Below are 13,157 nucleotides of genomic sequence, written 5' to 3' on the forward strand. Positions count from 1 at the left end.
CAAGTAGCCACAGCACACGACACCATGCCAAAAATGTGAAAAACATCACCACACACAAGCGATAAAACGTCGTGTTTGAACAAAGGGGCGGGGCTTATAAGGCTTGATGAAGGGGCGGAGCTTATCGTGACGCCAGCCAATCACCGTCCAGGATGAGTTATCATGAACATTTCTATTTCTATTTTTATTCAATAATAATTGCTTCATACGATATATAACAAAAAATCGACATCTTATTTTATTTTATTGTAATAGTTTATAACATTAAAAACATCCAGGAGCTCATAATAAAAAAGCTCATTTCAGATTTTGGTTCTTCACGTTCTATGAGAGTGACGCATCACGGGGCCTCGTAGCGTCGTACAGTGGCCAGTCACGCCACACAGCTGCCGGTCTGACACATTGAGATCTTGAGCTGCCACTACTTCTTCCATGACGATGGTCTTTGCCGCACCAGTGTCCACCACCAAGGGACATTAGCGGCCGTCCACCTTGCTCTCGACGACTTCAGTGCTTCCCTCGCACTGTTGTCTCACTGCCACCAGTTCTTCCTTGAACTCTTCCGACAGGTCCTGCCGCAGCCTCTTGCTGTGTTCCAAGGTGATCTGTCTTGCTTCCCCGACTGCTGCTGGTATCTCCTCTCGCATCAGGTCCATTCGTCCCACCACTGCACTCGTTTCCTGTGCCACTTTGTCCATTCGCACAACCACTGTACTCGTTTCCTGTGCCTATCTAGCGACCAAGTTTTCAAGCCTTTTCCAGTCACTAGGCACCGATATTCAGTCGAAAACTCTACTGACCGACTTACAGTTTCAGTCGCATATTAAATTGACACGTGTGAGCGCCTTAAGGTATGGCGACTGCTGGCATTCCACAAATCGCGCCAGTTAGGAGCTCAGTGACAGGATGTCAATATACTCTATACAATGGTAGTGCCGAACAGTTTTCTTGTAGGAAATGTACTATAAGCCAACCAACCGATGCTCCCTAGCCGCTATGTGTGAACGTGCTCCGGCTAGCAGGGCATTGTCGATACTTCTAGCCTCTAGTAGCTAGCATTTCCAGCTGCGTATTGACAGACACGTGTGCTGAGCCTAAGGAATATACAAGACTTGGCTGTGCCCAAGGATGTATATTCCTTGGCTCCTTCCAAAATAAGTGCATTTTCTAAGCCTCATCTACCTAACATGATTTTTTGTATCTCTTTCTTCTCAGAGATTTAATTGCGGCCAATAACTTTAAGATTAGCCAGAAGCCTTATACATATACTGTATGTGTATTTACCTCCACTCTGTCTTCTAGCATTCGCCGCATAACAACATGGTGCCGTAGTGAAGACAGAATGGAAAGCGGCTTGAGATACCATGAATTCTTTTTTGAGAATGACATGATAGATACGCAACCAATAGAAGTTATACTCTGATTTACTGTTGCTCTCCATTTCTATTCATAAGATTTATCGCTTGTCTCTTATTCCTTCATGGTGGGAAAAAGACAAGTTCTTTTATTAATAATTGGCAACAGAAGCACGCCGCAATTGTAAATACTCCCACATGCTGAGCAGCTGACGTAGTCTCGCCAGCTGGCGCGGTGCTCATCTAAACTACAGGTGTGCAGCGTTCTTGACAACTTTGGTGTTACTAAACTGAACATTGCTTGAACTACTGGCACGTAATACTCTACAGTAGTGGTGCACGGGGAACAGGAGGCGGTCAAAGGACAACTTTACCACATCAATCCGGGAGGTAAGATGAGGCTCAAGAAGAAAAAACTTGTCCTGCTTCCTGGTTGATGTCTGCCGTGTGTCTCCTGTCTTGTTGTAATAATAATGATAATGGTTATTATTCTGATACAAAGAAACACAAATATCTCTAAATATACTAATCTGCAACAAAAATTAAAGAGAGAGTTTGCCAGAAAAATCTATGCATTTATAAATTAGCTGCTTCTTCCCATCAGTGTAGGACGAGTGTTTCTTACTATTTTCAAGAAAAGAATCATAATTTGTCATATTTAGTTTACAGTCCCACTTCATATGTAATCTTAGAGTCATTAATTGTTATTTCCAAAACCTAGTAAAAATATGTATCTGTTCCAGTATCAGATCTTAATCCTTGCTATCCTAACATTAAACCACATATATGTACTCTTATTTTGTCCTCTTACCTGTGGCTTCCCTTCCCCATGCATCACATGGAGGATAGCAAAGCAAAGCCACACTCAGCTGATGTGCCAGCCCATAAACAGTTTCATGAATAATAAAAGCTAACAGCAAGAACTGGCTGGAAAGTGCATCATAAGCAGAAATATATAACTGTCTGGTAGAGCCACAAAACTGTTACACAGGTAAGAGCAAGTCTCCAAGATGAAGAGCAAGGCCATGTTTAAATGTTTCAATATTTTCACACTGAACAAGCTTGGCAGGCAATGAATTCCACAGATCAACACATCTCAAACTGTAGAATCTGTTTTTAATCTCTAGCTTGGTTCTAGAATGAGCAATTTTAAAATCATGATTCCTTGTGCTAATCAACAAGGGATGAGGAAGGAGATCATCTCTAGGAATTGACAAATGACAATGAAAAATTTGTCAATATCTAATAATATGATTTAGTAATCTTCCCTCAATTAAGGTTTTTAGGCACTGGGAGTAGTCCAAGCTCTCCATCCCACAAATTTCTCTTGTCCATCTTTTTTTTTACTGTCTCCAGTTGTCTAACATTCCCTACAAAACCCAAATTCCAAACAGAGGATGCACATGGGTATGGGAATCATATAAGAAGCATCCTAATTTACAGTAAATCTTTCTTGATTGTTAATATAATAACAAACATTCTGACCAAACCCAGACCAAAAAGTATTACCTTTTCTAGTAAATCTTAAGATAACAGTTTTTGACGGACTTAGTAAAAGTCCCCAAAACTCAGACACCTGGAAAAGAGTATTTGTATCCCATTGGCAATATCTTACTGCAGACAGCACATCAACATTAGAACCTGCCTCAGTACTTATATATATACAATTTTAGGTCATCAGCAAATATCTTAGTAGAAGAGACTATGTTCAAATTAACAAAATTAATGAAATTTATTACTGTATTGTGGCAGAAAGAGCCTGTGACTATAGACTTTATGTGAAAAAGAAATGAAACATAGGGAATAATTTAGAAGTTTTCCTTGTATGGGAAAAAATAATCCCTTCTATCTGCAGGTAAAATGTAATGCACCCATGGTCCCAAAGGACCCCTGCACAAACAACTAAAGACTGATGAGGTCACATAGTCAACCTCCATTTTCTCTTCCACTCTTCTGGCCTCTCCCTTCTACTCAATATAGGATACAATGAATCATATCATAGTTACTTCACAGTTAAGAGAGAGAATTTATCAAACTCGCCCATTCAGCTACCACAAACAAACACTGATTTCACCAAGATATATATATATATATATATATATATATATATATATATATATATATATAGAGAGAGAGAGAGAGAGAGAGAGAGAGAGAGAGAGAGAGAGAGAGAGAGAGAGAGAGAGAGAGAATAAATAGAAGTTAAAAGTAAGAAAGCAAGATATTTTGCTTGTTGCTCCTTTTTCAAATGCTTAGATATTTTAATGTTATTATTTGTGAAGGGAAAAATTAAACAATGATTGGAAAAATGGCATGAAGTAAAGATATATCTAATGAAACAATATGAAAGCGAGATATTTTGCTTTTTTGCTTCTTAAATTTTACTGTTTAAATGTTTTAGTGCTTTAATTTATGAAGGAGATTACCTTATTAATGACAAAAGAATATGTATGTCTCTCTCTCTCTCTCTCTCTCTCTCTCTCTCTCTCTCTCCTCTTTTTTATCTATTTGTCTATCTATCTATATTTATTTATTGATCTACCTGTCAATCTACAGGTCAATTAATTTATGCGTGTCTCCATGCATGTGTGCATGCGTCAGAGGTGCCAGATGCAGTGAAATTTCTTTGTTTTAGAGAAATTTTGACTATGACAGGGAAGAAAAATCGCTAAAAAGGGAAAATTATGGAGAGAAATATTAGCTTTTACGTTTTTTGCCCCTGAATGTGAATAAATAATTTTGTGTTTTGACCCTGAATATGTATAAATAATTCAGTGTTTTGTATGATCTTAATTTCTAAACGTAAGAAATAAGGAAGTTCTAGGTTGAAAAGGGAAATTTTAGCTTGTATGCAGGGAAATATTGGCTAGTCGATCTGGCAGCTCTGGCATGCATGCGTGCTTGCTTGCATGTGTGTATGTGTGTGTGTGTATGTATGTACAGTGCCGACAAAAAAAAAGTATTTGTACATTTTCAACGCAATAAAAAAGTACACATGTGAATATCCTTGTAGTGTTGTTTTGTGTTCCCGCCACCAGCAGAATGGATGGAGCTAGTGATGATGTTGGTTGACTAGAGCCCACCTCTATTTATTGTTCCTTACCACACCAGGCCTCAGCACACCTCCAGTGCTTTTACAGAGAGGGGGGTGTTTTTTACGCTGCTCCTGAGCACCCCTGTTTGCTACTTGTGCGCCAACTTCAATGTGCTACCAGACACCTCACATTCATTATTATGGGTTATGCACAGCTGTTCCTTCAAGATAAAACCTGGGCCTTTGCCCTCCTAGTTGAAGGCTGGTCTGTCATTCACGTTGCAGCAGAATTAAAGGTGACAAGGAGGACCATTTACAAGCTAAAATCTGCAGCAGAGAACCTCTGTCTTAGTGCAGTACCAGCCAGAAAACCAGGCTCTGGGGCACCAAGGAAGATATCTCTGCACATAGGCAAGGTCCTGGCAAGAGAAGTGAAGGAAGATACTTCAATTACAGCTGTCAGCCTGAAAGAGAAACACCTCAACCTCCTGCAGAATGTCTCGGTGTGAACTATTCAACACTGCCTTCAGAAAGACTTAAAATTGCCAGCACACCACACCAGCAAGAAACTGCTTCTGACAGAGGCTATTAAGAAGCGACATCCTGATTTCTGCCAGAAATACAAGGAGTGGACATCAGCAGACTGGCAGAAAGTAATGTTCAGCAATAAAAACACTCCAAGGTCGTAAGGAGGCCCAGCAACGTGTCCCGTTATGACCCTCACTACACTGTCAAAATGGTCAAACACCCAGACAGTGTTATGATGTGGGGGACATTCACTGGTCATAAGGGCTCTGTTGGACTTTTTTCCTAGGAATGTGACGATGAAGGCAACTAATTAGTATACTGAGGGCTTGTAGGAGCACATGCTGACAAAGCAGAATATTCTATGTACGACTTTGCACCAGCACATAAGTCAAAAGCTGTCAAGAAGTTCATGGTGAAAAACAATATACATGTTCTTGACTGGCCAGGCAACTCCCCAGACTTCAACCACTTTGAAAATGCCTGGCAAGTAATGAAGATCAAGCTGGAGAATTCGTGCCCCAGTAGCAAGCATCAAGAACCTGACGGAGGAGCTGAAAAAGATATGGATCTACTTCGATGCCTTCTGCTTCTCAAGCCTTGCTGCTTCCATGTCCAAGAGGATCCAGAGTGTTCTGAAGTCCAAGGGGAATATGTCCAAATACTAATTATAAGATAAAATTCTAAATAAAACAGTCCTATTTTGCTTTGTATTGTTTTATTAATCAAAATTCGTTGATGTATACTTTTTTTTTTTTTGTGGCCACTGTATATGTAATGAGAGAGAGAGAGAGAGTGAGAGAGAGATTAACACCTTCAGAGGTCTGTCACTTGGTTCGCCAGCAATGCATTTATTTCGATCAGGCTTATATTCACTGACTCTTTCGGCAATAATAAATGCAATACTTTCATATGGAGCTTATACACATCAACTGTTAACTTGGGTTACTTCTCTATTACCAATACCGTGACCAGGGATGGAGAACGGTATTGAGGAGAAGAGTAATGAAACAGAAGTATTCTGGCAGCCTGAAAATTACTACTGTCCACGCCCTGAAGTGCACTCTGCTGTTATCTTGCTCAACAATGGAATCTCAGAGGCCAATGTGAAGAGTGTGCTGCAGTGGTGGTGCAATGGTGAGACAATGAGTTTTGCTTGTTGCTTGATACTCATGGTATGAGTGCATGCTTAAAAATCATCTGTGTATGAATACAATGCTAGTGAGGGCAGGGCACTGCCAGCAGTGGTCTGCTCCACACCATACTTGTAACCAAGTAGCACATGCACATACAGCAGTGGTTCCCACCTGTCAGCACTCGCGACCCCTTACCTAAAAGTTTGAAACCCATATGACCCCCTGCTTAGGGCTTACTATCAGCAGCACAGCACATTCACTCATACATACACATATAATGACATTGAACTAATGTAACACACCTTTTGTTTTGCACCGAAAAAAAAAAAAAAATGTAAGAAAATATAAAAATGTTATTGATGAGATAAAATTATCATTATACCAAGCTACTTCTGGCAAGGCTACGCGATCCTCCTGCCAAGGCTTCGCGACCCACCGGTTGGGAACCCCTGACATACAGTGTACATATATATGTGTGTGTGTGTGTGTGTGTGTGTGTGTGTGTGTGTGTGTGTGTGTGTGTATGTATTTACCTAGTTGTATTTACCTAGTTGTAGTTTTACAGGGCCTGGGCTTTATGCTCGTGTGGTCCCGTCTCCATATCTACACTTATCCAATTTTTCTTTAAAACTATGTACACTCTTTGCTGATACCACTTCCTCACTCAAACTGTTCCAAGTCTCAACACATCTTTGCGGAAACTAAATTTTTAACATCTCTCAGACATCGTCCCTTCCTTAGTTTCTTACTATGCGATCTTGTGCTTCTAAAGTCATATTCTTCTCTCAGGATCAGTTTCTCATTATCCACTTCATCCATTCCGTTAATCAATTTATAAACTTGTATCAGATCCTCTCTCTCTTCTCTGCTCCAAGGTTGGTAGATCCATTGCCTTTAGTCTCTCCTCATATGCCATCCCTTTAAATTCTGGAACCATTCTTGTAGCCATTTTTGTAGTCTCTCTAATTTTCTTATGTGTTTCTTTTATGGGGAGTCCACACAACTCCTGCATATTCCAATCTAGGTCTTATTTTAGTACTTATCAATTTCTTCATCATTTCCTTGTCCATATAGTGAAATGCTACTCCAATATTCCTTAGCAAATTATACGTCTCTCTGAAAATTCTATCAATATGGCTAACCGGTTGATTATTTTCTTCCATTGTCACTCCCAAGTCCTTTTCCTTTTTACTTTTTCTAGTTCTACTCCATCTCCCATCTTATAGATTCCCACTGGTCGTCTTTCACTTTTTCCCATTTCCATGACATGGCTTTTGTCCACATTGAATTCCATCTCCCATTTTTGCTCCATTTCCAGATCTTGTTTAAGTCTTCCTGTAGTATTTCACAATCCTCTTTTGTTTAATGACTCTGCACAGTTTCGCATCGTCCGCAAACAGATTTATGTAGCTGTTCACTCCCTCTGGCATGTCATTTATATATACGAGAAAAAGTATTGGTGCCAATACTGACCCCTGTGGCACTCCGCTGTCTACTGTTCTCCACTTGGACTTCATATCTTTAACTATCGTCCTTATTTCTCTCCCCCTTAAGTAATTCTTCATCCATCTCAATGTGCTTCCTTTTAAGCCACCCTTCTCCTCTAACTTCCATAGTAATCTTTCATGTGGCACTTTATCAAAAGCCTTTTTTAGATCTAAATAAATACAGTCAACCCATCCCTCTCTCTCTTGTACTTTATCAACTATTCTAGAGTAGAAACTCAATAAATTTGTCACACATGACCGACCTTTTCTAAAACCAAATTGGCTATTTGATAATATTTTGTTGTCTTCAAGAAACTCGATCCATTGCTTCTTTATTACTTTTCACACATCTTGCATATTACACTAGTTAGTGATACCGGCCTGTAATTTAAAGGTTCTTCCTTCCTTCCGCTCTTATATATGGGAACCACCTCAGCTCTTTTCCACTCCACTGGCACTGTTCCATTTTCTATTGAGCATTTTATGATGTTGTATATTGGACTTGCTAGTTCTTCCCTACATTCTTTCAGTATTCTGCCTGAGACTTCATCCGGTCCCATTGCCTTTTCCTCATCCAATTCCGTCATCAACTTTTTATTTCAAGCTTGGTTACTTTAATCTCTTTCATATAGACAGTCTCTCTATTACCCTGTGGTCTTTCAAATTTGGATTCCTTAGTAAAGACCTCATGAAATTTACTATTTAACAGTTCTGCCATACTTTTGGGTCTTCCACCATTCCGTTTCTCCTTTTAACCTTTCTATTGTTTCTTTTTGTCTTATTTTTCCATTTATGAATCTGTAGAACAATTTTGGTTGTTCCTTACATTTTCGACAATGTCCTTTTCATAGTTCTTTTCTTCTTCCTTTCTCACCTTAGCATATTCATTTCTTGCTGTTTTGAAGTTTTCCTTATTTTCTGGATTTCTGTTTCTTCTCCACCTTTTCCATGCTCCATCTCGTTTCTCCTTTGCCCTAGCACATCTTGCATTAAACCAATCTTTCTTTCCTTCTTCTTTAGGTCTATATTTCGGAACATATTCCCTGACCCCAGTTTTGTATATTTCCAAAAATAAGTTATATTTCTCTTGAACCGTTAATGAGTTTTCCATCTCCTCCCAGTTTACGTTTTAAAATAGTTCTTGAGATTCTCAATATCAGCCTTTCTGTAATTTAATCGGTCTCCTTTGTATGATTCATCTCTATCTTCCTTTCCTTCTTCTATATCCATCTCTAATATTACATGGTCACTCTTTCCCAATGGGCACTTGTATCTTATATCATCGTTAATTGGTATATCCCTTGTAAAAACTAGGTCTAATCTTGCCGGCTCATCGTTTCCTCTGAATCTTGTGTTTTCCTTTACTCTTTGGACCATCAAATTATCTATCATTAGGTTCAGGAATCTATTGTGTGTGTGTGTGTGTGTGTGTGTAAGCACTTCAGATTACTTAATTTCCTTGCCACTGAAATGTGAACTATGTCTTATTATTATTAATAATGAAATTATTACTATAAATGTAGTTATAGTCAAGTTTGATTGTTTCGGTGAGAACATCTAGATCTAACAGGAAGTTTTTTATTTATTTATTTTTTATTTATTTATTTTTTTTTTATGAAAAATCGTAATGTTTCATGCATAGAATACACAGAAGAGAAAGAAATACTTATGGAAGTACTTAAATATGACAAATTTTCTAAGAGAATTGTTCTGATAGGACTCCAAAAACGTAGTTGCCCTCCACCTCACAAAAAATAGATAACTAGATGTAAGCCACCTGCTTCTTCAAAGCGAACCAACACTGTGCTTGGGAATCTCCTTTAACATTTGGAAAATGAAAATTGTGGATTTACATCACAGAAGAGATGAGACAATATATCATTAACATTCTCTAAATCAAACAGTTAATTTCAGATTTATTTAAAAATATGTTATTTTAATCCTCTGATTATTAGTACCAGACATAATTTTGTCTTAGCAACCCAAGGCAAATATATTTATAAAAAATTAAGGTACAATTACTAAGTAACTTTGCTAGATATTCGATGATACCTTTTGCTGTGAGTGGAGTCTTTCAAAAACCCTTATCAAAATTTGTACAGAACTGCAATATCAAAACGAGAAGCAAATGTAGCCATCAAAGGGGTAATTTGTATATGAAAGATAGAAATAAATACAATTTGATCAGGAGATAATTAGTTACAAGATAGATGAGACAATAGACTGTTAGAGACCACATCTGTCTACAGCAAGCTTACGGATTTGTGTGGATGGCGCCACAAATCACTTCCACCATCTCATGTGGCAGCAGCAGGGTGCTGCAGCCTGCCACTGTCCATGTCCTCTCCCAGATGTCATATCAGGGGACTTTGATTCCATCCAGCCTGACCTGCTTAAGCTATACTCAGCTGAGGGCGTCACCATTGTGCCCACGCCAGATCAAAATGAGACAGACTTCACTAAGGCAGTGCGGGTAGCAGCCAGCCTCATCAGGGAGCGTCAAACCAGTGTGAGTGGTGTGCTTGTTGTTTTTTATTGAATTTTATATATTTATTTGTTTATCTTCTTTGGTTTCCTTAAGTAATTATTGTATTCTTGTTTTTTCTCTGCACTTTCTTTTTTCTACATTAACAGTACAGTATTTGGTCTTTCTGTGTCTTTCAAGAATTGTCTATAAATGTGATTTTGTCTTTGTTCTTGTATTTAATTTTTTTTTTTTTTTTTCCTAGACATTAATCTATCAAATGCCAGTATGTACCACCAAGTTTGCCATGATTGAGATGTATACTTTACTTACTATAATTAAGTATTATCTGCTGGTATATGTAATACTAGAGATAGATTGACTTGAGAGACATTTTTGATATGCTTATTATTTTCCTTTATTTATTTATTTCTCTCACCAGGTGAACCACATCCTGGTAGTGGCTGGCTCAAACAACAACAGGTTTGATCATGTCCTGGCCATTGTGGCAACACTGTACAAGGTGAGTGGGCAGTGACACATGGCTGACTGTCATGCTCATCATTAGTAGTCTCTTATGTACGAGTATATTCATTGTCAGCACCTCTTTTTCCAGATTCTGAGATTTTTTTATTTTTTTTATTTTCATAGTTTTATTAGTTATTGTATATATCATTTATTGATTTATTTCTTCTATTCATTATTCATTATATTTATCTTTTTTTTTTATATAATGTATCTTGATATCTAAAAATAATGTGCAAATTGTTAGATTCAGATGTCAGTGAGTATTGGTCAGGTTGCTAGATTCTTTTGGAGTTGGGCATCTTATTCCTTTTAAATTTAAATGGATTCTTCACTTGTTTGGAAATGACTATTTTTATAGCATAAGATAAATCTTGTGACAGTTTTTACAGGACCTATTTTTCTGTTAGGTACTGTATGTAAGATTGAATGAGGTTTGTATAGTACAATGTATAGACATATTTTACATAATTTACCTGCTAAGCTGTGTGGCTAATCCTAGCAAAGTAAGGGCAAGATTACTTTACTTTCTCTTTTCAGTTGGGGCCAAGGGACTAAGGGAGAGATATAAATGCATGTGAATGTTAAGTTCTATGCCTTGTCTTGGCTGCCTAGTATTTTTGTGGGATAAAACCTTGGTGTATGTATGTGTACTTACCTACTTTTATATTGTCAGGCATATCAAATCACATCAACGCCTGTAGTGGTGGTGTGGGGAGGGAGCCTCTTCTGGGTGCTGGGAGCGGGCCGGCACCGCATCCAAGTGTCTGCAGAGCTGTGCTGTAATCCTTCATCCAGTTGGTGTGGTCTGGTACCAGTGGGCCAGGCTGCCACTGCCACCACCACTGGTCTTAAATGGAATCTTGGTTTGTAGTGGTTCTGTGGTGTTGCTGTGCTGTAGTGGTATGAAAGTGTATTAAATGAGGTGTACTGAGTGTGTTGTAGCCTGGAGGAAATGTGTGTTGAATATGATTAAATATAGTTTAGGTAATAAGTATGTTTGGGAGTGAAGTTCCACTCATATTGCTCTTTTTGGACAGGATGGAATCAAAAGCTTTTCATCTTATCAACTCCTCTCCTCTAACTAACCTCTTTGTCATCACTGCAATCTTGCTACCTCCTACCACAATTTTTCATGCCAATTGTTCTTCTGATCTTGCTAACTGCATGCATCACCTCCTCCCATTGAATTGCTGCACAAAACTTCCTTTATTTTCTCAAACCCCAAATTCTATCCATTTCTCTAATGCAAGCGTTAGCCAAAATTTTTAATCATTCATTGCTTTCTCTTGCAAAGTCTGGAACTCTTTGACTGGTTATTTATATCCACTTTCCTTTGATTTGAACTCTCTAGGTTTGTTTTTGTCAAGGAATTTTTATAAAATCCTCCTATGACTGATCTCCTACCCTGTCTTTCCCTAACATATTCCTCCATTATTCATTTCTCTTATTTTTATGATGATTTCCTGTGACATTTCTTCCTCTGTTATTCCTTTCATATTTCTTCTTTGATAATTTGTTATTTTCTTCTATACTAACTCTTCAAGTTATGTGTTCTTATGATTCTTGTCCCATATGCCAGTTGTTTCACACATTTACATTACATCAGGTTTTTTTTTTTTTTTTTTTTCTCCCACATGTTGTAACTCTCCCTTGTCACCTGCACAGATCACCAAACTCTTGCATTTGGCCAGCTGGTGAGCACCTCCAACACTTACCAACTTCCTCCTGGTGGTGGTGATGTGACAGTCACCACTTCAGATCCTCTACTATGGACTATGGGATGGATGGCTGAACCTGGCCCCTTCAAACGAAAGTACTCAGAGCTTCAGAATGGCTTCTGAATTGATGCTGAAAAGGGACATAAAGAATGAGTTGTATATTCTGAATGACTGGTTTAAGCTTTTAGTATTGAATGTCCTTGCTTTTAAGGAGACTGTTTTAAGATGATACTATGAATTTTACAGCACAATGTGACTTGTTAATCTCACCAGAAGTTACTGATGACATTCTTTTGCCTTAGAAGTGACAGGATCACTCATAATTAAGACTGCTTGAGGTTATGTATGTAGGAGAGATGATCTTTAGGTGACACTGCATCTTATTAATGCCCATCTCCCTCAGCAACTGAGGGCTGTTTATATATATATATATATATATATATATATATATATATATATATATATATATATATATATATATATATATATATATATATATATATATATATATATTTATTTATTTATTTATTTATATTTTATTTATTTATTTTTTTTTATTTATTTATTTATTTATTTTATTTTATTTTATTTTTTTTTTGTAGTGCAGGGCAAGTTCTCACACAAATAGTCACTCTCCCCATGTAAGACCAGTATCAAGCAGCAACTCACTATCTTAGACAGTAGTTAAAACATTTTACTCCCTGTGCTCATGCTGACAGGGTAACAGTGAGTGGGTGGTGGTTTAGTCTGCTGATTGGCCATCTTCCTACTTTTCTCAACATTAACTTGTTGACTTAGTCTTCCTACCAAATGCTGAGTATAGGAATCAAAATGTTATTCTCACAGTCACTAATACAGACCATGTAGAGTATGGCTATCACTTTAAATTCTAGAAATCTATTGGGGTTTC

General features: G+C 37.8%; 1 protein-coding gene across 3 annotated transcripts; it reads left to right on the forward strand.

Annotated features, from left to right (window-relative positions):
• Positions 1-380: 380 nt before the first annotated feature.
• On the forward strand, positions 381-12,698 carry LOC123514188 (thiamin pyrophosphokinase 1-like). 3 transcript variants are annotated; one of them, XM_045271840.1, is made up of 6 exons: positions 381-2,346; positions 5,890-6,051; positions 9,787-10,046; positions 10,444-10,524; positions 11,203-11,392; positions 12,195-12,685. In XM_045271840.1, exons 2-6 carry the CDS (start codon positions 5,892-5,894, stop codon positions 12,368-12,370), a joined length of 867 nt encoding a protein of 288 aa, XP_045127775.1. In that variant the 5' UTR covers positions 381-2,346; positions 5,890-5,891; the 3' UTR covers positions 12,371-12,685. The 3 variants fall into 3 exon arrangements, with proteins under 3 accessions (XP_045127775.1, XP_045127774.1, XP_045127776.1); XM_045271839.1 differs by having other exon boundaries at positions 381-1,745; positions 12,195-12,684; XM_045271841.1 differs by having other exon boundaries at positions 401-600; positions 12,195-12,698.
• Positions 12,699-13,157: the final 459 nt, after the last annotated feature.

The sequence above is a fragment of the Portunus trituberculatus genome, chromosome 37 (assembly GCF_017591435.1).
Source record: "Portunus trituberculatus isolate SZX2019 chromosome 37, ASM1759143v1, whole genome shotgun sequence".
Taxonomy (NCBI): domain Eukaryota; kingdom Metazoa; phylum Arthropoda; class Malacostraca; order Decapoda; family Portunidae; genus Portunus; species Portunus trituberculatus.